Consider the following 20966-nt stretch of genomic DNA (forward strand, 5'->3'; position numbering starts at 1 on the left):
CCAGCTGCAGTTTCTATTCAGCACGGTTTTTAGCTGGTCTCAAATATGTTATCTCAGGGGCACTGCCACAGCTGATGATGGCTCAGCCTTGGCCAGCAGCAGGTCTGTCCTGGAGCCAGGCTGGCACTGGCTCTGTCAGACACAGGCAATGCTTCTGGCAGCTGCTGAGAGAAATCCCTCCTGTAGCCCCTTTTTTAACAAAACCTTCTCACACAAATCTATTACAATATGTTCTCCTAAGTATCCTTAGGCAAACTTTTTATTCAAGATATCCAGCTACAAACTAATACGCAATGCCTTCTAGACTGCACAGTCATTCATAAAAGCGAGACAAATAACAAAGTACACAGATCAATTTTTCTGTAGTGTGCTCAAAACTAAAGCAATTCCTCTAACAGTATTTGTTACAATATTCTTAAAGTAGCTATAATAATATTTTTACATAAAGCGTCCTTTAAGGAAAAATACAGATACACATTAATGAAACATTTATTTCAAGGGATATCTTCAAAGAGACTGCAAAGCATATTAGTCCTTATTGATAGATAGTATTCAAATTAAAGAAAAAAATAACCAGCAAGTTTTCTTCCTGTAAAATTAAGTTCAGTTCACCTGTATTGTGACCATGTTTATCAATATTCATTCTAGTTTACAGATACAGGCGTTAATAAGTCCAGATCCCACTCCCCTGCAGGCAGCCTGTTGAGCCAGAGGTGCCAGAGCTCTCATCACAAAACTGGCTGCATACCAAAAGGCTGCATTCCTAGTTCCTCCTTCTTTGCCTCTTTCTATTTATACAAAAGGCAAGTAATACTGCACCTATGCTTATTTTATACTACATAAATGCTGAGGGTGAGGTGTAACATTATGGATACATCAAACAATTCTTACGAGCAACTCCACAAAAAAAAAATGCAGATGAATGTGATGAAACATTTTTAAAAAAGAGAATTTGGAGAGATCTCCAACTCTTGTTACATTAACAATTTTTAAAAAATGAAAATTCAAGCGTTCAGACTCTGAATGATCTGTTCAGCAGATGCAGGTGCAGCTCAGGTCTCATAGACTAACCAGCAGGAACCTATTGCTACGAGCACACAGCGTGTTACCTGAATGGGGTAAACAGTGTAGCTGCACTTCTACTGCTCTGAACCCTTAAGTACTGAGTAGTGCATGGTCATCTAAACTTACTCTGCAATGACAGTCTTCTTGTCTCCACACCAAGTTCCAAGAAACACACATGCAAGCACAGAGACTCCAGTTATGCCAGACTGAGCTGAGATACAGATGGACCTATCTCAAGTCTTATGTGGCTAGCTCTACAGTGAGTCACAGCCCCCTCAAGCACATTCCCAGGACTAAAATCCAGGTGGTTTAGCAAACAAGCTGTAGTGTCACACAGATGTGCTGACTCAGTTCTGGACCACAACTGCATTTAACTTAAGCCACCCCACCAAAAAAAAAAAAAAAAAAAAAAAAAAAAAACCAAACAACAAACTCCATAGAAATGCTAAGCGAAAAAAACACCACTGTTACGGTATTAGAGTAGTTTGCACCAAGTCCAAACTAGTTCTTCCAGATGCAAGGCCAGGCTTACAATATTCATATTCCAGTGAAAAAGATCCACAGCACAGTGACTCACCTGCAATGCAAGCAATCCAACCTCACATTTAGCATCTGAGCTATGCTTTGAGGTAGTAAAACTTCCCGGAATTCTTAATACTTAAGTTCAGTACAGAGATCTCCTGGTCTCTGAATCAAGCTGGACTCAGAAGAGCAAGACCTACACATAGCTGAAAAGTCTGACCAAGCTACCTGTACAAATGGTGAACTCCTGGTATCTCTATCATGCAGATTACTGCAGCTCCTTCATGATGAGTATGAAGAGTGGTAGCTTCTAGTAAACCATAAACACATTGTCTATTTTTAGCCCACTATATATTATATTTAAATTATTCTTAACATAAGATCATCAAAGAAGATGTTTGACACATAACAGCATTATGGGGGAAAAAGTCTTCATGAACAACAGTTGTGCTACAAATCCTAAGCTTAGCTCTCCAGTCTTTCTTTGGGTACCAGAACTATCAGCCCTTGGACAACATACATGCACCATCCAATTTCTCAAGCCAGGATCCAAAGTCCCTTATGTAGTAGTCCATATATATTCAACCTCACACAGACCTCAAAATGAACTTTTTCTACATCAACATGTATTTGTCCTGCTTTGTGACTCAGAAGTTCAGGTACATCTGAAGACAGCAAAAGGACCCAACAGGCAGGGTATTAACAGCTGATGCTGATACAGGCAAAGCTGGGAGCAGTCACCACCAATCTTGAAGATACTTGAATTTCAAGTTCACCATAGGTCAGCTAAGATCAATCAGCTGATTTAGACAAAATTAAGTTTTTTTTTCAAGCAATAGTTAAAAACTTACACAATGATGTAAAAAGCATGTACCGGGATTACAACTTTTGATTATGCACTACATAAGCATGATTGAAAAAAAAAAGTCAAACAGTTACCAGCCACCTCAATATATCCTCGATTACCCAAACAGTTCAGGTTTATGAAAAGTCACACTTTTTCTCACACAGAGAGAGAAACATGACCCTGCTGGAACCAGAACTCAGTATGGCTTGTCCAGCACAGAGGAGTGCTTTCCACCACCTTGTAACTGACCATTCAGCAGCCAAGAGGCTCCAAGCTCACCAACAAAACACAGAAGTCAACCAGCCACCACCCTGGCTCCCACCCAGCATGCACCAGCCTAGAGGCAGCACAACAGAAAGGGAACACAGTATATACCATAACACTTGATAGCACAAGGAAAGCACCTGTCCTAGTCTGCTGCTAAGTGAATGTCTCTGGTGACCTACCAACTTGCATTATGTGCTCCAGAACTAGTCCATTTCTTTCCATTGTTAAAGCAAGACTAACTTCAGTGTGAGCAATTAACTGCAGTTGCTTATCAGAATGGATTTATTTGCCCAGCAACTGAAGCTTGAAAAACAAAGAAAAACAAGAAACACACCTCAAAAACACCCAACACAGCATCAGCATGGAAAAATACGCCTTGAGGACAATAACTGATGTGTCGTTTTAAAGATTAAAAGTAAGTAAGCAGAAGCATAGTCAATGTAATATGGTTAATTTAATTCTGGTTCTGTTTACAGGTAAAAAGGCCAAGAGAAAAACTTAGCTTCAAGTCTCATACAGTGATGATAAGGATGTTTGCTTTTGTAGGAAAGTGTGTTAAAACTTCTGGGACTTGTAAACTGCTTACTGTAAAGCTCTGGTTTCCATACTGAGGTCAGGGTCTGAGTTCAGTTTATGATTGCCAAGAGCTGCTCCAAGACACCTCAGATACAGCCACCACGTTTCTAACTCACTACCATACAAATAGTTGTTAAATCTTCAGCTGTTATACCTCACATGCCATCAGTTTCACCTGAGAACCACTTAAACCTACTCAATTACAAATGGAATTTCTTTTTTCAAAACAAAATCAATAATCAACCTGTTGAACTAAACAGACACTCTTTGGTGGGAACAAGAACAGAATACAGTAGGCAGAGAAATCAGTCATCACTATTCCTTCTTCACTTCAAACAGAAAAGTAGTCTATCAAAGCAATTCTCTTGGTAAACTCAAGAAATTATCATAAGGCAGTGAGACACTGTTTATCATAGAACTCTGGACAGTTCTCTTTCACTCCTTGTGTCATGAGAAGCCAGGAGGACTAACTACATCCCAAACCACAAGGATTCCCTATCATACTCTTGGAAAATCCTCTTGTAGTCACTGTTTTTCTCTCTCCTCCGTGTTTTTAACTTTGCTATCAACCTGTACATATCAAACTCAACAACATTAAAAAATGCTGCTCTTAAAACTTTACACAGCTGATAGTCCCCCCAGGAAAAGAAGCAGCCTTTCTTTAGAAAGGGTTTTGATTTTCTACTGACAAATAGTTGAAGAGTATCCAAAAATCAATCCCTTCTTGCTCCCACCAACAGATCTGCTTTGGAAGAACTAAGTCTCGATTACCCTGGGCATCCTGACCACATTAGTGGCAAAAAGTGGGAAAATACAGAGGAATGAGATTCTTTAGACCTGTGCCAAAACCTCAGTCAATAGTAAGTCTCTCTACCATTTCTATAGCACTTTATTTTAGAAAAGGAAATAGGTACAGCAAACAGGTCACATAAACACGCTGACAGTAACTGAAAATTGGTCTGTGACTCCTCATTTGTTTTTAGATATGAAAGTTAGAAACAGTTTACACACTGCTCTAAGATGCTGCACCACCTTCTCTTGCAATTAAACCTTTTTCAGAGGCAAAGGAACAGCTTAGTCTTTCTAAATACTCTCACTTTTCTCAGTTTATCTTTTGGTGGAAGACAAGCTAAGAAGTGCCAAGTAGGGAGAAATAGGATTCTCTTTTTCTAAAAATGCCTGACATCCCCCAGTTTCATCTAACAAACCTACAAGTCTGACCAAAACAAAACCTCATGTAACTGTGGTGAAAAAAAGGAAAGCATTGTCTGAATCCCCAATATTTACCATAAAATACTTAGAAAAACAGAAAGAAAATACTTCTTCAATTCTTAAGTATCACACTCCAAATAAGCATTAGTTTTTTGAAATTAACAACACTACTTATTGGGAGTGTTCCTAGACTGAAGCTTTTAGCTGGCAACCTAAGGTTGCTGTAAAAGAAAATTAGACACAGATTTTATTTACTTCCTTCACCTAACTATGTAAGTGTTAAACTGACAAAACTAACCAAAACCAACACCATGGAAAAAAATAAAAAAGATAAAAAAATAAATAAACTAACTAAAAAAAACCCGACCACCACCTAAAAAATAAAACCCCCACACCCTTAACACTGTCAGAATACTTCAGAGACATTTACCTATTTCCACTTTAAAAAAATAAGAAGATAAACTCTTTCTGAACAGCACTGAGATGAATTACAACAGAAAGCAAAGCTCTCTTCTGTTATTACTGTAACACTTCAGTAAATATTATCCACACAAGGATCATAACTAGTGTTACTTAATAAACAAAACACATACCACTCTGGCTGCTCTTTCCTGAGATTCACACTTTCTGCAAAACCATGGTCCAGTGGGTACTTGAACAATTCCATAGCAAGCTGTTTTGAACAAGACAAAACATTTCAGCAAACATGAACAGCACTACAATTCTAATAATACATTCTAAAAGAAATTTACTATTAGCTGATCCCACATAATTTTAATTTTCAGGAAAGCCAAACTGACATCTATACATTGCACATGAACTCCTATCACAGGAAGTACAAGAAATTAAGTACAAGCTTAGATTTTAAAAACTATGCAGAATTTGTTGAATGAAAAAAGAACACATGACTTGAAAAGTAACATAACCATTCAAAAGCAGCAATGTTTCATATGTGACCTGTTTTGCTATTTATTTACCTGCAAAACAGGTGAGATGCTTCACTATAAATGATGGATGCTTGTTATTAGGAGGTCTCTTTTAAGAGAAAACTAAAAGTAACTAACAAACCTGAGTTAATAAAAATATTAAATATTAAAGGTAAGTCAGGCTCAAGTCTCAACAATCGCGTGTTACTTAAATACAAAAATCAGGTCTAAGCATGTAAGTAGAAAAAAAGTATGATTAATTTAAAGTTAAGAAGAAAGCTGAGATTAAATTAGTAACTTGTAGTTATACCATACAAATATATTGATTTTGTGGTAGCTTGGAGATGAAAAATAGTAATGCAATAGTAATATAAAAACATCTGGCTAATACACATTCATTTCCATGAAGGAAAGTCAATGAAATCATTTCTTATTATACACATACATGTAGTCGTATTAAGACCAGTTGTCAAATTTTCAAATACTTTATCCAAGTACCTACAGGTCAAACTATTCTGATAAGCCCTTTCGACTGTGCAATAAAATTCTTTAACATCATAAAAAAAAAAAAAAATCTTGTTCCCATTGCATCTATATTAACCACAGATGGGGGGGGGGAATCTGAATTTCTCTTTAAATATTAAAAGGGAGATTTTAAATGTGCAATCATACATTTAGGTTAGCAACTGACAGTGCAGAGTAGGAAACAAATAAAAAGTGCAACTGAGAGACAGGGCTGGCAAGTAGATCCAAAGGCAACACGAGCTGGGCAAAGACCAAAGTTGAAGTGAAGTATTTCTACATCTGCCAGGGTAACAGAGCATAGCTAGAGCCTAGAAAAGCCCATCACAGGTTTGTGCTCTGATATACCGTGATACTGTTCACAGAGTTTGGTTTGTACTTCCACTACTATACAAAGCTCCTTTACACACATGAAGAGATCTTGTCCTTCACAACTTGCCAGTGACGGAACAATGGAAAAGAAGTTTCCTCTGAGCTAAGAATAATTATAATAGCAAAACCAATGCAGTTAATAAAGCTTTATGGATAACACTGCTGTTTGTACTTCAAATACAGACCATCAGCTTTGACCATGAGGACTACTACATTTACTACAGAAAGGCCACAAAAAGAGTGGACACACCTCTTCTACCACCTTCATTCCACGACATCAAATCCAAAATATAAAGCACCAATGGTACAGTAAATCAAAACATGGAATTCTTCTTAAGAGCTCTAGAACAGCTTCTGCATTTAGACCAAGCAGTACTTTGCACACTTCCCGACAGATTCCAATTCAGGCTTAGATATGACTTTAAAAAATAAAAAGTTTGGTCTCTTATGCCTGCTGAAGTGCCTTTTTATACTAAGAATACTTTCTATAACTGACTTTTCTTCCTGCTATTTCAGCTCCAACTGCTGCTATCATCCAATTCACTGAAAATATCAGCAAGGCTCTAGATACAAAGGAAGACGTCCAAGGTAATGCATAAGGAATAGCTGTTTCAGGTGTGACTTCTAGAAGTATTTCCATTTTAATGTTCTTCATGATCCTAAGATTCCACAAGAGCAGTCAACCTACTGGTTAACATTACTCAGCTGTTAAGATGACAGAAAACCAATTCAAAACCAGATTAATTTCAGAGATCCTGTCAGCTCCCCTTTGTGTGCAACCCAATGTTAACAAAAGTAACTTAATTGCTTTGCATATCTCCTTAAATTATTATTATTTCTCACTATTTGTCAACTTAGAAGGGAACATATACTTGGAACAACCAGCTACTATATTACATCACCTTCAACACAATTTAAGACCAAGCATGAGGCAAATTAGTAGCATTTTCACATGCACTAGGCATTCAGATTAATGAATTGGATTTAGGATTTTCTGTCTCCTCCAATTTGTCCACCACCTGTAAGTAGCCACAATGTCAGTCATTGAGTTCGTATGACTGCTTAGGAGTTGGTACAGAAAAACTACCATCTTATTCCTTATTTCTGCTACCATAAAGGAAAAGTTATGATGACTTCCTTCCTTACAATGTAAGCAGCAGAATCGTCTCTTCCTCTGCTCTCACACGAAGGGTCAACCCACTGACAGAAACAAAACAATCACAGAGAGGGAACATGCCAGCTCCTGAACAGAGCTGGAAACCAACCAACCAGCCTCCACTAAGCCAAACAAATCCAGCAGCAGCCATTCCAAACAGCACCCTCCCCCTGCAGAACCACAACAGGAAGTCTCTTCATCTACCAGGAAACATCAGCCAAATGACATTCAAGGAAAGGCAGGCAGAGACAGAAATCACATGACAGCTAGGTCTTTCCTGTGCATCCCTCTCTTCCAATCCTAAACCCTCCTTGTCTCCTGGCTGCCCCTCAAATAAATTTTTCAAACTTGGAAAAGACAGAGACAACAGCGATTGCACAGCGGAAAAGAGAAACACGGCAATAACTACCAGAATAGAGTATTCTAACAAGTTCTGCAAAGACCGAAAGCAATTTTAGAGCCTTTGTAACGTTGCAGCCGAGGTTGTTAAGAGGGTGCAGAGGCAGACCGGGAAGCATAGACACAGAAAACATGCAGGAGAAGAGGAAAGGAGAAAAAATTGGAAAGGGGAGTTTTTCCCTTCTCGCAACCATAATGCAGGAGAACACACTATACTAAGTCTCACGTGAGGGAAAAGAAAAACAGACGGGAAGGAGAGAGGATGACAGAGCAAGCCAAACCAGAAAGCACGTGGCCTCAGAAACAGGGAAACAGGCTTCATGGGTAACAAGAAGGAGCTGGGAGGGGGGAGGGAAAAAAGGGGGGAAAAACGGCCGGGGGGTGGGGAGGAGAAGGAAGCAGGCCCAAGGGAAGACGACAGGGAGCACCAAGAAGGAAGCGGCGAGGCCGGAGCGGGTGCGCTGCCCTCGCCTGCCCGCTCACCTTGATGCACTGCGACATTGCAGCCGTGCCCGTCGCAGTAGACGAGCGGGTTCTCGGCCCAGCCCCGCTCGTCGGAGCACACGCAGCAGCCGCCGATCATCTCCTTCATGCTACTGGAGAACTCGCCCTCCAGTGACACCGGCAGCAGCAGCGGCTCGCTGGAGACCATCTAAGGGTTAAAAACACCGTCGTCAACACCGCGCACGCCACACGCGCCTCGCCCTCCGCCTGCCCCCTCCCCCGGCGGGGTCTCCCCTCAGTCACTCAGCCGCAGCCGCCGCCACCGCCGCCGCGGCAGCGCTTCGGGACCCATGACCGCCGGCTGAGCGCCTCGTCTCGCCCCCGCCCGACCAACCGGCCAGGCTGTGTCGGTCGGGCCGCGGCGGCTCCCGAGGCGGACGCGGCTCCGCGGGCGGGCACGGCGGCGGCGCCGGCGCGCAGGCGCACTGCGCGCGCGCCCGCGGGGCGGGCAGGCCTCAGCCCGGGGCCTCCTCGCGAGGGTTCGCGCGCCGCCCGCGGAACGTGAGCGCCGCCGCCGCGCCCGGAGCGCGCGCCCCCGCCGCCCCCCGCCGCCGCCGCCCCCTCCCAGAGAGCGCGCGCGGGAGCGCGCGCGGCGCCCCGCCGGCGGCGCGCGCCCGCCCCTCGCCGCGCCCGCGCGCACCTGACGGCCCGCGCGCGCACCCACCTCGGCGCGCGGCCGCGGCCCGTCCCCCGCGCGGGACATGGCGGGGCCCGCCCCCCCCGCGCGCGCCGGGGCCGCGGGACAGCCCGCGCGGCGCCGCGTCCCGCCCGGCCCTCCCCGCCCCCGCCAGCCGCACGCGCTGCCCGCCGCCCCCCGCCCGCCCCTCGGCCGCGGACATGCGCCCCGCTCCCGCCGCCCGCCGCGGGCCCCTCTCAGGAAGGCCGCGGGACGCGCCCCGCGCCCGCCCCCTCCCCGCCGCCCCCGAAATCATTTTTACTATCTTGTTTATTTTCCCCCTGATGTGACTGCAGGACTAATGCATTCCCGCTCCCAACTTTTATTATCCTGTTTATATCCCCTCGGTGTGCCTGCAGGACTAATGCGTTCTCGCTATTACGCCGCTTGCCTGCCCTCACCGCAACTTTTACTATTTTGTTTATTTTCCCTGCGATGGGGCTGCAAAGCTAATGCATTATTAATCCCGCTCTTTCCTCTTCCCTCAAAACTCATGGCGTGGATGCGGCGCTGCCCGGCCATTCCTGCCACGGCAGCGAAAGTGATGCTGAGCGGGAGATGTGACAAACAGAGAAACCAGGGAGGCCGCGGACACACAAAAACAAACACGTTCTCCCATACGGCTGCTCTCTACTTTTACTCAGAGGTGGACACGTCTTTCTAAAAGTTGGGCGATTGGGGTTTTTTTAATAAAACAATTCTGTAATTCTGTCGTCTCTCTAAATTAAAGGGGGGGGGCAAAAGAAAAAAAAAAAAAAAAAAAACCTGAGGGAAGCAAGCTGAGATGGTTAGCTGAGAGGAAAATCTCAGCCTATTTAACTCTCCATTGTAAGCAGGTATGCCTTAGCAGAAGGAACTAATTGTGGTGATTGTTAGGAGCGTAGAGAAATTAAATGCAGCCTTGCAAAATCCAGGTCTCTCACTTGCCCCTGGCCTAGCATTTGTTTGTTTGTTTGTTTTATTTTGTGTTGGGCAAGGAAGATATCATTGATTCATCTTCATTATCACGCTAAAAGGCGGAGAAGCAGAATTTGTGTGTGGGCTGTGTATTTTTCACCGTGATTTTGCAAGGGCAGCTTAGCTGGTATCTGTACAAATGGCTACTGAATTATGTCCATTCCTGGAGAAAACACTACCTAGACCCACACACACGCAGATTATGTTTTATACGTTGTCATAGTCCTGTACACAAGTGCAGATGTTTTATTAGTTAAACTGCTACACGGAACGGAGAGGTGGGATGTGCACAACTCTACCCCCTGCAGACATCCGAGTCTGCAGTTTGTATTCAGGATATCTTAGGTCAAGCTCTTTTTTCTCCTTCAAGTTTTAAGTGAAATTATTTTGATAGAGGAAGAACGGCAGGCAGGCAAAAACAGGAACCATGGAGGTAGCTTCCTAAACGCAAGGCCCAACCAAACATGAGATTATTGCAGCCATTTGGGGCGCATCCTAAGCATTTCTCTGTAAATATGTGCTCCAAATAGCCGTAAGAGTTTTTAAGATATGTGAAAAAATGGAGGGGGAGGAGACTGGAATGTAGTATTTTCAGTTGTGTAAAATAAAAAACTGCTCTCAAAAAAAACCCTACCCTGCACCAAATGTCCTATCACCACTGAAGAACACAAATTTGAACATAAAACTATTTGTTATAAAACATACTTAAAACACTATTTTTATTACTTTAAAAGCTCATAAAAATACCCTGAAAATTGCAGGTGCAAGCAATTACTTTGTAAGAAAATAAAGCAATTAATGTATCCTGGTATTTTAAAAAAACGCACATTATTTGAAGCTGATAGATACAGTGTCGCAGCCCTTCTTCATTCTTGTCAAGAAAATGACATCTAATTTAAAAGGCATTCTCAATGATTCTGCTAACCCTAACCAAAAAAAAAAAAAAAAAAAAAAAAAAAAAAAAAAAAAAAGTCACGGTACAGCGGCAAATCTATCCTTTATTTCCCTGACAGATAAATTAAAATAAATACCTTTTTTAATTAATATATATGAAATATATTTTGTTGGAATTTATACATAATTTATACATTTAGTAAAACATGTATTGTAACAAACAATTGTAAAAATTTCTCTTTTTTTTTTTTTTTAATTCATTAAGGTCTTTCTGCAATTTCTTCTATGAAAAGCAACTAGTACAATCAATTCCCGAGCGCTTTTTTTTTTTTAATGTTAGCTAGTTTAAAGCTCAGTCTTTAGTTTTATAAAGAAGCATCACCAAAGAAAAAAACTAATTATTTTGCAACAACTTGATTAAAGCTGCACCATAGCAACAAGAGTATATTTGTGAAGTTTTCCAATAAAAATATTCTAATCCCACACCATGTAACACACCAGCTCAGTACTGAACAGCCCGAAATTTTGCTTTGGTTAAAATTCAGTCAAGCCTAATACATTCAATTATTTAATAAAACATTTGTTGTCTTCTTATAGATTTCTATTTAGTTCTTTCTATAGAAAGAGTGTACATGGACTGGAAGAAACTCCATGGCTACCACTTTATGGTATTGTGTAATATTTGATTGAAAAATTTAGATAACCTCTTGATAGTTCTGTAAAACAATCATTTAGAGAAGACCTTTGAAATGCAAAATAGGAAAAGAAATGCATTACCACTAAATAAATACTGCAAACACTAAGCCTATAACAGCTATGGAATCAGAACATAAAATCTTGTAGCATATATGTTCTTATGATTGTAGTATTTAATAAGCACTGACATGACACAGAAAGCCAATTTTCTTTTTTTAAAAAAGGAAGCCTGTCCTTCTTTTAGTGATATATAAGAGATTAAAATAATTAGAGAAGAATATAATTCAGTGATTCAGAATATAATTTTATTGTTAATCTAAATGCAAGGAGAAAATCCAATTCGCTTAAAGGAACCTACAAAATCAAGGAGCTAAACAAGTAAAAATATAAGAAACTTATAAGAAGATTCTGTGTTTCAATTTTTCTTAGACACTTTCACAAACAGAATGAATGTGTAAGTGAAAGAAAATTACACTCTCCAATTGCAAATTGTTTTTGAAAGTTTAAGGCTTTCCTCAAGAAAACATTAGCATGTATCAGTGAATAGCACTTCAGTTTCATAAACAAAAAAAAGACGTACTCACAAATTTTTACTACAAAATAATCAGCAACAGTAAAACTAAGATTTTTGAATGCTTGGTTTAAATGTCACCTTTTTCCTTGAAATGTGCAAAATCATATTGTAATCTTAGTGAATAAAACAAAGCATTGAACAAGAAAAAGTCTTTAATTTACAAAGCCACATTACCAGTTGAATATAATCATCAAAGGAATCTTCCAAAAATAACAGAAAAAGCATAGACTTGATATGAAATGCATACTATGTTAGAAAACATTAATTGCTATTGGGACTTGGAGCTGTAGAGCAGGAAAACTCACTTCCTTCCAGAAAGCAAACTTCTCACAGTAATTTTTTACTCCATTTTCAGATTGGGTCTTTGTTGAGAAAGCTGTGATCTTTACCTACGTGCAAAAAGATACATGCTGCAGCTAAACAGAGGCAACTGAAAACAGAAAAATTGCAGTAGCTTAGTGATGTTCAATAGGTACAATGATCTATCTCTTGATTATCCATTTAAAATACATTGATGCTTGTCTGCCTTTTGTTTATGTGGTTTTAAATCATTAACAGCATCCACTGAAATACCTTCTAATTGTGGGTATTGGCTTCATTTCTGGGAAAGCAGCAGTGAAATGGTCACTTTGCGCAAAACAAAATGCAACTCTAACGTGTTGACTCTTGCACGCAGTGAATTTTAAATGGCAGTCTGCCTTAGATCCAAAAAATTCTTTCTATCCATGTTCAGTTATGAAGGATATAGCATGTCTACAGAACCCACATTAATAAAGTAAATGTATCTTTACATGCTTACTCTGAAATTGCATTGAGAAAGAGTAAAGTTTTCTTTTTCGTCTTCCTCTTCTTTAATATACTGCTAAAATCTGTATTTAACACCTATCCAAATGCAATGTACTGAATAATTTAGACGTCTCAACATTTAACATGTAGTCACTTGGTGATGAGGAATTTGCATTGTTCTGTATATTTACATGTCTTGCAAGTACAGGTAGCAGCACTGGAGGTCATGTCAGTGCATCTCCTGGACACCATGCCTCTTCATATGTTGTGCTATTTTCTTTGATACAGACATATTTACAAATTTTGTAGTTCCTTAGACAGCAAAAAAAAAAAAGGGGGAAATAATTCCACCAACTACTGAATTAATTTTCTTGCTTTTAATTGTATTATCAACTTTGGAGAGTTTGGTAAATTCCACTTAGCTAGCAGCAGTGGATAAAATTGGTGGTTTTCAAGTACTGCTTCTTTTACTGGTGTTGGCATTTAAATGTTAATTTCAGACTGAGGTTTACAGTAAACATGAAACAAGGGATTTTCTTTGAATGAACAATCTCAAACCGAAATTCTAAATAAAGGAAACCTAGCACAGGATGTTTTTAAGTGCAGTGATTATTTCCTTTTAAAGATTTAACATTCCCTAAGTGATAGAAGTTAAAGAAGTTAAATGTGACAGTTAATTTATAGTACTCTACATTAAAAAAGCATTTAAATGCTAACCACATTTTTATATGAGTTAAGTCAAAGTAATGATAATTACAGTATGATACAAAAGAACCTGAAATAAACTTCTAGCAAACCATATTGAATATTAATGCCGTATTAAGCCCTGAAAAGCTGGGTTAGTAAACTCTGGAATGTAGATTATATGCAACTTAAATATAACACCAGGCTTTTCTTCGAAGAAGAATTCTTCGTTTCAAAGTTTAGATTTTTATGAGGTATGTTTTAACTCATTGGATTTATATTAAATACATCTACATAGCATCACTCCAAGACCAAGCCTCGGATTACTTCTACTGGCATATTTCTATGTAAGATTTCCTAAATTAACATTCCATATAAATTAATAGCCTTCTTTTCATGTTTGTTGTGTTACGATCGGCATTGTGATACTGTGTTGTCTCACAGGTTACATTTATTTGATTTCAATTCAATAATGGTATCTATACTACGCATTAAATATGAGAAACAACATGCTGAATTTCCCATCAAATCTCTTAAATGCAGAGCTACTTTAGATGGGTTTGTATAAACAGAACACATATATCTAATATAAGCGTGGGAAAGGAAAAGCTGGTTTGTTATATGCTAAAGCAAATTGGAGTAAATCAACCGCATCCGTGGGCTGGATAAGCAATACTACTCTGCTTTTCCCACTACCATTTGGACAAGACAATGTTACTTTTTTATTTAAAGTGTTTTCTTCTCAACAAGGGGCCACCACTTCCCAATCTCAAAAACACGCCCCAGAATATGTTAATTAATTGTATTGTGTCTCTGAAAGAAAGAGGTTGCCAAATGCAATAAAAAAAAAAAAAAAGGTCTTTCGAACAGTGAGCTGCATTCCCACTGCTAGTTACCATCTCATTTCAATTCCATATAGATATACATGGATACATTTCCTCCAGGTACAACTTTGACCATTAAAAGCTGTCTAAGAGCCAAAGTCTAACTTGACCACATAGAGTGTATATGGGAAGCTTAACATTCCTAGTGAATTAAGCGCACAAGCCTCGGATCATTTTTTGTCAATCCTACTACAGTACTTCAGAGTCGGGAATGTGGGTAATTTCTATAACATGGTACTTCCCAATTAAAAGTAACAACAATGCTCCTCTGTGAAAAAAAAATATATAAAATATGTCAACACATTCCACACAAATACAAAATAAAGAGTAATGAAGAATGGCAACAAAAGGTTTCTTCCTATTTTTTTTTTCAATCTTCCATTTCAATGCAATAGTTTTCAAATAGAGATATACTATTTTAGCAAATGCAGGAGTATTAAACGTCCGTTTGAATAACGCCTTCTACATTTGTAGTAACCCTCTGAAAATTCCCAAGCAGCAATCAGAGCAAATGCATCTCCGGAATACTCAAGCAGAACAAGTAAAACAAAACAAAAATCTTTCTTTCCTCGATCTTTACAGCTAATGCCTTTAAATATTACCAGGGCAGTGTTTTCTATATATTACTTGCATCTGCACTTTTTGAGTAATATGCATGCTTTTGAGTAATATGCATGCTTTTAACCATCTAAACTGAATTGAGTTTTTATTTGGAGGAGTCCAACAAAAGCCTGCAAGTTTTTCAAGAGTGAAAGAAAAGTCCCAAACGGTATTATCTTAAACAATGACTGCAAGCATGCAACTTCCCAAGTGTGCATGGGGGAAGAAAAGTCACTTCAGAATTATTTTCAGCTAAGTGATATCCATAAACATCAACCTTTAATTTCTTTTACTTACTGATCACCATCTATGATAAATGTTATTTTTTGGCATATATTTATTTTTTTTAAAAGTCTAGGCATCACTTCTAATATTTTAAAATGAATTCACAAGCACTCGGCGATAACTTGCTAAAAATAATCACAATTCTCCTAGAAAGGATTTTCTTAAAATAATCAGTTCTCTAGAAACTCTTTCATCATCACAAATCTGAGTCCCTACTCGTTTTAATTTTATCTTCCAGAAACAATGTGCAAATACTTTTTTTTTTCTCTTAGATGATTAAGAGCACTTGTTGGAAATTTTCTTGAACATCAAGTTAGTTAATTCTTCCCCAATGGAAATACATGAGAAAGTTCAGTCTGAAATGGTGTACTGAAAAAATTTAATTTCTACTTATTTTCGGGGGGGGGGGGGGAACGCAACAAACACTTTTCCTATAAAACAAATATTTTAAAATCTCAAATCGACATAAAACAATCACTGGGGGGAGGGGGGGAATCCATCATGGTGCTTATATGAAAAACAAGATAAGATTAATCTTCGTTTTTATACACAGACTTAGGAATAGTTCCTTCAAAATTCTCTTTGGCTACATTTATTAATCCAAATCCAGTGGGTGGGAGCAGTTTTTCCCAATTTCTTTAACAAGTCCTGCTCTAAAACCCACCCAGAAACAGATGTTACTTTATGCACAATTCCGCTGCGGTAGTCGGGGGGTTTTTACCTTTCAAGTAACACGTGAGCTACAGCCTCACGGAGCTCCCTCAGCGGATGGCACTCCTAAAGGCTCCTCTCTACTCCTGAGCCCGCTTTCCCGGCGGGTCCCCCCGCGCCGCCGCCGGCGAGCGCACCGCACGCGGGGCTCTCCCTCCTCCCCGCCGGCGGAAAGCGGCGCGAAAAGAGGCGGCCGGGGAACAATGGGGAGCGCCGGGAGCTTCCTCCGGCCCCGCCGCCGCTTCCTGCGGGCCCGCGCACCGCTCCGCTCCCTAGGGCGGCCTGCCCGGAGCCCGCCCCGCTGACGGGAGACCCCCGCTCACCCTTGGAATGCCCCGCGCCGCGCCGCCGAGGGCACCCACGAGTTTACTCTGCAGCCACACTGGCTCGCCCCCGAACTCTCCCGCCCCCGCACGCCGAGCGGGGCTGCCCGGCTGGCGCGGCGCCAGCCCCGCTCCCGAGCCTATCCCGGGGTCGGGCGGGCGGCCGATGGGCGGCCTGATGCCGCTGCCCGGGGCCGCTGCCCCGCATGCCGCGAGCACTGCCCGCAGGAGAGCGGCAGCACTACAGAGGCGCCGCGGCCCCGCTGCACCGCGCGCTCCCTCCCTTCGGGGGACGGTGCTGCGCACAAAGGGCGGCTCAGCATTGTTCTCCTCCCTGACCCCCGAATCCCCTCTTCCCCGCCGGGAGAGGCGAACGGGAAGGGCCGGCACGAAGGGCGAAGACGGGGAGAGGCCGACTGCCCGCGGCGCCGGCCGCTGCCCCGCGTATCCTGCCTGCCATCCTCGCCTTTCCCCAAACTTGCCGTCGTGCTGTGCCTGCCGTCGAAGCCCGCCTGCCCACCATCCCTCGTCCCCTCCTCGCAATGCTGTGGGTCTTTCACGTGTCACCTCGCCTAAAAATCCCACTGAGACTGCAAGGGAACCTCTGCCCACACCCCAGCCACCCAAGCATCCTTGTGAAGCTCGTGCACGGGATCACCCGCTTCACATACCCACAGGGGAGAAAAGAAAACCCACAACCGTACCAATACGAGGTATTATTGAAGATTTTGTCCTCAAGCTCACAAGAGCGGCCTTCTTTTTAACCTTGATGGGCCTGCTTAGGTGACCTGGCGATATTTAAGCTACAGTCCTTTGCTACCTGCAGCCCCGTGCATTCCTTGTCCCTACGCTCGGAACTCCATGGAGCAGACACCAAGACACCGGGATCCAGCAGGAAACTCAAAAGCATGTGAGGAAGAGAGTCGGAGCTACAACATGACACTGAGGAAAAACCACGGCTCGATTTAAATAATTGCATAATATTAGGATTTAACTTATAAATGTTTACATTTGTGTGATTTGATTAATGTCACGTTTGATTTCCTTAAAGCCACTGACAAGGTACTTTAAAACACGAGATTAACGTCTACCAGCGATGAAATTCAACAGGCAAATCCTCTTCCCAGCGCCCCGGCTCCCCGAACACGCGGGCAGGCAGGGACCTCAGGCCCCCTTTCCGCCCCCCTCGGCCGAGGGGCCTGTCCGCACATCCCGCGGCCAGCGGTCCCCCTCCCCCGCAGGTGACAGGATTCCCGGCCGGTCCCTCCCCCGGCACCCGCCGCGCCGCGCTGGGCTCCGCCGGCGCTCCCGTTCAAACGCGGCCGAGCCCGCCTCTGCCCCGCCCCCACCCGGCCGTTACCGCCGCCGCCACAGGGACACCCCGATCCCGCCCCGGCGCTTCCCGAGGGAGGCGCCGCCGCCCCCGGGTTTTCCCGGAACGCCGGGGGGAACGGAGCGGGGGGAGGGGCGGCGGCGGCGGGAGGCTCGAGCGCGGCACGAGCGCGGCCGGCGCGGGGGATTGTGGGTAGGAAGGTGGTCGGGGCAGCGAAGGAAGCGGCGGGCGGGGATGGGGGGGGGTGAAAGGTCAGCGGCCGAGAGCCCCCGCGCCAATGGCGGGCGGGCCGGGCCTGTCCCGCGCCGCGAGTCGGGGCCGCGCCGCTCCCCGCGGCTGTAAACACCCAGTGTGTCTGCCCGCGCGTGTCCGTGTGTCTGCCCGCGCGTGTCCGTGTGTCCCGGGCCGTCTCCGCTGCCGCCGCCCCTTGTAACGGTCCGCTCGAGGCCCCGCGCGCGCTGTTTGTTCGCCCCCTGCCCCTCCCCCACCGCTCTTCCGCGCGATTTATGGGATTTGCAAATAATTCCGGGGGGAGGGGGGGGTTGGGGTTCTGCCTCCACACCCCCTCCTAGCCCGGCTCCTAACCTCCGCTTCCTCTCCCGCCGCCTCGGCAGTCACCGGGGAGCTCCGTCGGCGGCGGCAGCGCGGGGCCGGGCAGCCCCCGCACACAAAGGTCCCGGCCCCGGTCCCTCTCCCGCCGGCCGCGGCTCGCGGGGGCTCTCCGGTGAGTCCAGAGCCATGAAATCTGCGGCTCCTGCTCGCGGCGGGCTCCGGCGACGGACGGGGGGTGACTTGAACCGCCCCGCAGCTTTCTCCCCGTGCCCCGCACCCCCGACCCGCCGCCAAAGGTAAAGCTGGAGCGAGCCCCCTCGCCAGCCCCTCGCAGTGAGGCTCGAACGGAGGAGGAAAATGGGAAATGTTCGCACGGAGAAGTGGTTCCCTTTGTTCTTTCATTGTTTCTACCCGAACTGGCGGATACAAGGGATAAACACTTACCTTCTCTCCTTTTTGCTCCAAAACGTACACGTTCCCATCAGCTTTAAAATACACGGTCCACTTTGGAAGCGACTACAAATGTCGGGAGAGTTTGTATTCCATTCTTTTACACTCTGCTCTTTTTAGTGTAAGATTAAGTTGTCGAGCACGTTGTTGCAAGCCCCCCGCCTTAGTGAATGGTCACGTTAGGACCCTCCAAGTCCATCCTAATTCTGCCAGTAGAATTGAGGGTATTGGAGGTCTAAACTTTCAAAAGGAAAAGGGCCTGCATCTATCGAGCAGACCTGAAAATGCACTCAAATTCCTCACTCACTTCCACAAAATGGATATAAACATCTCACCCCAGACAACTCAATGAAATGTACATTTTAAAGCTTGAATGTAGAAAAGCTGTTCCCTCGGCTGAGATAAGCTAAAAGCAAATTGGCGTGAAGAAAATCTACCTCAGTGTATTCCACAGCGGGAATGGTCTCTGTAGTTTAAAACAAGTAAATAAGAGCATCATATAGAAATGCTAAGCGTAAAGTTAAAAGGAAAACAACCTCAGAGGAATATGCTACCCGGGGTGGAATGGTTAGAATCACAGTTTTTTAAAGTGTCCCTTTTTCGCAAAAATTACTGCTTTTCTTTTTTCTCCCCATGCAATCCAGGCGGGGGGAGAGGAACCCATTTTCTGCTCTCTTTGTAGTCCAGTCGGCATTTTGCACCCAGAAACACAGGCGGTTCCCCCCCAAACCTTGCTTTAATCTGATTACGAGGAGATTTGCTGATACAATGAATATTTGAAATGATCCTTGTGTCTTAGAGAGTGGGAAGCATTTCCAGGCTCCCATTTCCAAGGCTCCCTGCTGCAGAGGGAAGAGGAGCGGCGGGGAGACCCCGCTCCCCGAGGCCCCGGCGGGGTGGCAGCCGGGGCTGGGGGGGACAGCCCCCTCCTCCAGTGCCCAAGGGCGCTGGATTCATTTAGCTCAACTCCCTCGGCCGGTGGTTGGAGCAGGATCTTTAAGTGCCTTTTCCCCCTGCATCATCACGCCTTTGCCAATTGAAAATAAACAAATAACAGCAAAATAAATTTTAAAAAAGGGAGAGGACGCAGGCGACCCGAAGTAATTGTGGGACCGGGAGTGCATGTTGTCCCACACCCCCTCTCCTCCTCTTCCTCCCCCTCCTCCCGATGTGGCCTTAATGGCAAACTGGAAGACCGGTTTATTTCGTAGGGCCATATTACAACCAACAAGGTAAATAGGGAGTCGTGGGGGAGAGGGAGGGAGCGGGGAGGGAGCAAAAGGGGCTTTTCTTTGATAGCGTTTAATTGGAATTGAAACATTCTGGGGCTGTAAACATTCTTTATTTATTCAGCACACATAAGCGGGCATTGTTTTATCACCATCATAATTACGGTGTCCTTTAAACTGACTGATAGCAAAGGAGATAAGGGAATGCGCCTGTAGCTCCAGATCAAATCGCTGGTTCGCCCCTCTCCCCGGGTCACCAGGATCCACACGGTCCTTGGAGATGAGGAGCGCCGGAAGATTGGGGCCTGGCTATCCCTTACGTCATGAAAGTGATTTGTACCACATTGCTAATTTGGTGCAATTCATAACCTCCTGATCTCCTTCGTTTGCAACTGCTTTTCAGTTTGCAGGGTATGTTTTTTAAGATGTAGTTTCCCTCCACAGAAATTAAGAGTGATCACCTATGTGCAGGAGAGGATCTTGTTTCCCAATGTTTGTTGCTTTACCTTTGTCTAATTAAAAATGCAAACTTTTAGGATCCTTTCAGAACAAAGCCTCACCAAATCCCCTTTACGTCCAAGGATTTGCAAATTTATAAAGGCTGCATTGAATTCAGCATGGGTCAAGGGGCAAAAAAAGGGTAGAAGGTCACTGCATTTTGATTATGGGTCAGTAAACAACATGGCATGTAGTATGTGTCCAGAAACTCCTGCTAAAAAGTATTTTAAAACTACTGTGAGTATTAAATTCAAGAAATAGTCTTAGCCCATAGTGATTATAAATTGCACAAAATTCTAGTGTGCAGGAAACACTCCAGCCCCCATTAAAAAACAAAAACAAAATCCCCACAAGCTTAAAAAGGCACTTAGTAGAACGCTGCATTGCATCTCTCTTAAAAAAAAAAAAAAAAAAAGGGGGAGTGGGGAAGAAAAGGAAAAAATGGAAAAAAGAAAAAAAACAAGAC

General features: G+C 43.5%; 1 protein-coding gene across 4 annotated transcripts in view; it reads right to left on the reverse strand.

Annotated features, from left to right (window-relative positions):
* MLLT10 (MLLT10 histone lysine methyltransferase DOT1L cofactor) overlaps positions 1 to 8783 on the reverse strand; it is a 130532-nt gene extending 121749 nt beyond the window's left edge. For 2 of the 4 annotated variants that reach the window (XM_066316353.1, XM_066316335.1), the window contains exons 1-2: positions 8348 to 8516; positions 5083 to 5162 (exon numbers count right to left, since the gene is read on the reverse strand). In XM_066316353.1, the coding sequence (XP_066172450.1) occupies positions 5083 to 5162; positions 8348 to 8516 (249 nt within the window). Of the gene's footprint in view, positions 1 to 5082; positions 5163 to 8347 lie in introns of those variants that run through there. The other 2 variants (XM_066316343.1, XM_066316374.1) reach the window with 2 other exon arrangements.
* Positions 8784 to 20966: the final 12183 nt, after the last annotated feature.

This window comes from Sylvia atricapilla, chromosome 1, assembly GCF_009819655.1.
Source record: "Sylvia atricapilla isolate bSylAtr1 chromosome 1, bSylAtr1.pri, whole genome shotgun sequence".
Classification (NCBI taxonomy): Eukaryota; Metazoa; Chordata; class Aves; order Passeriformes; family Sylviidae; genus Sylvia; species Sylvia atricapilla.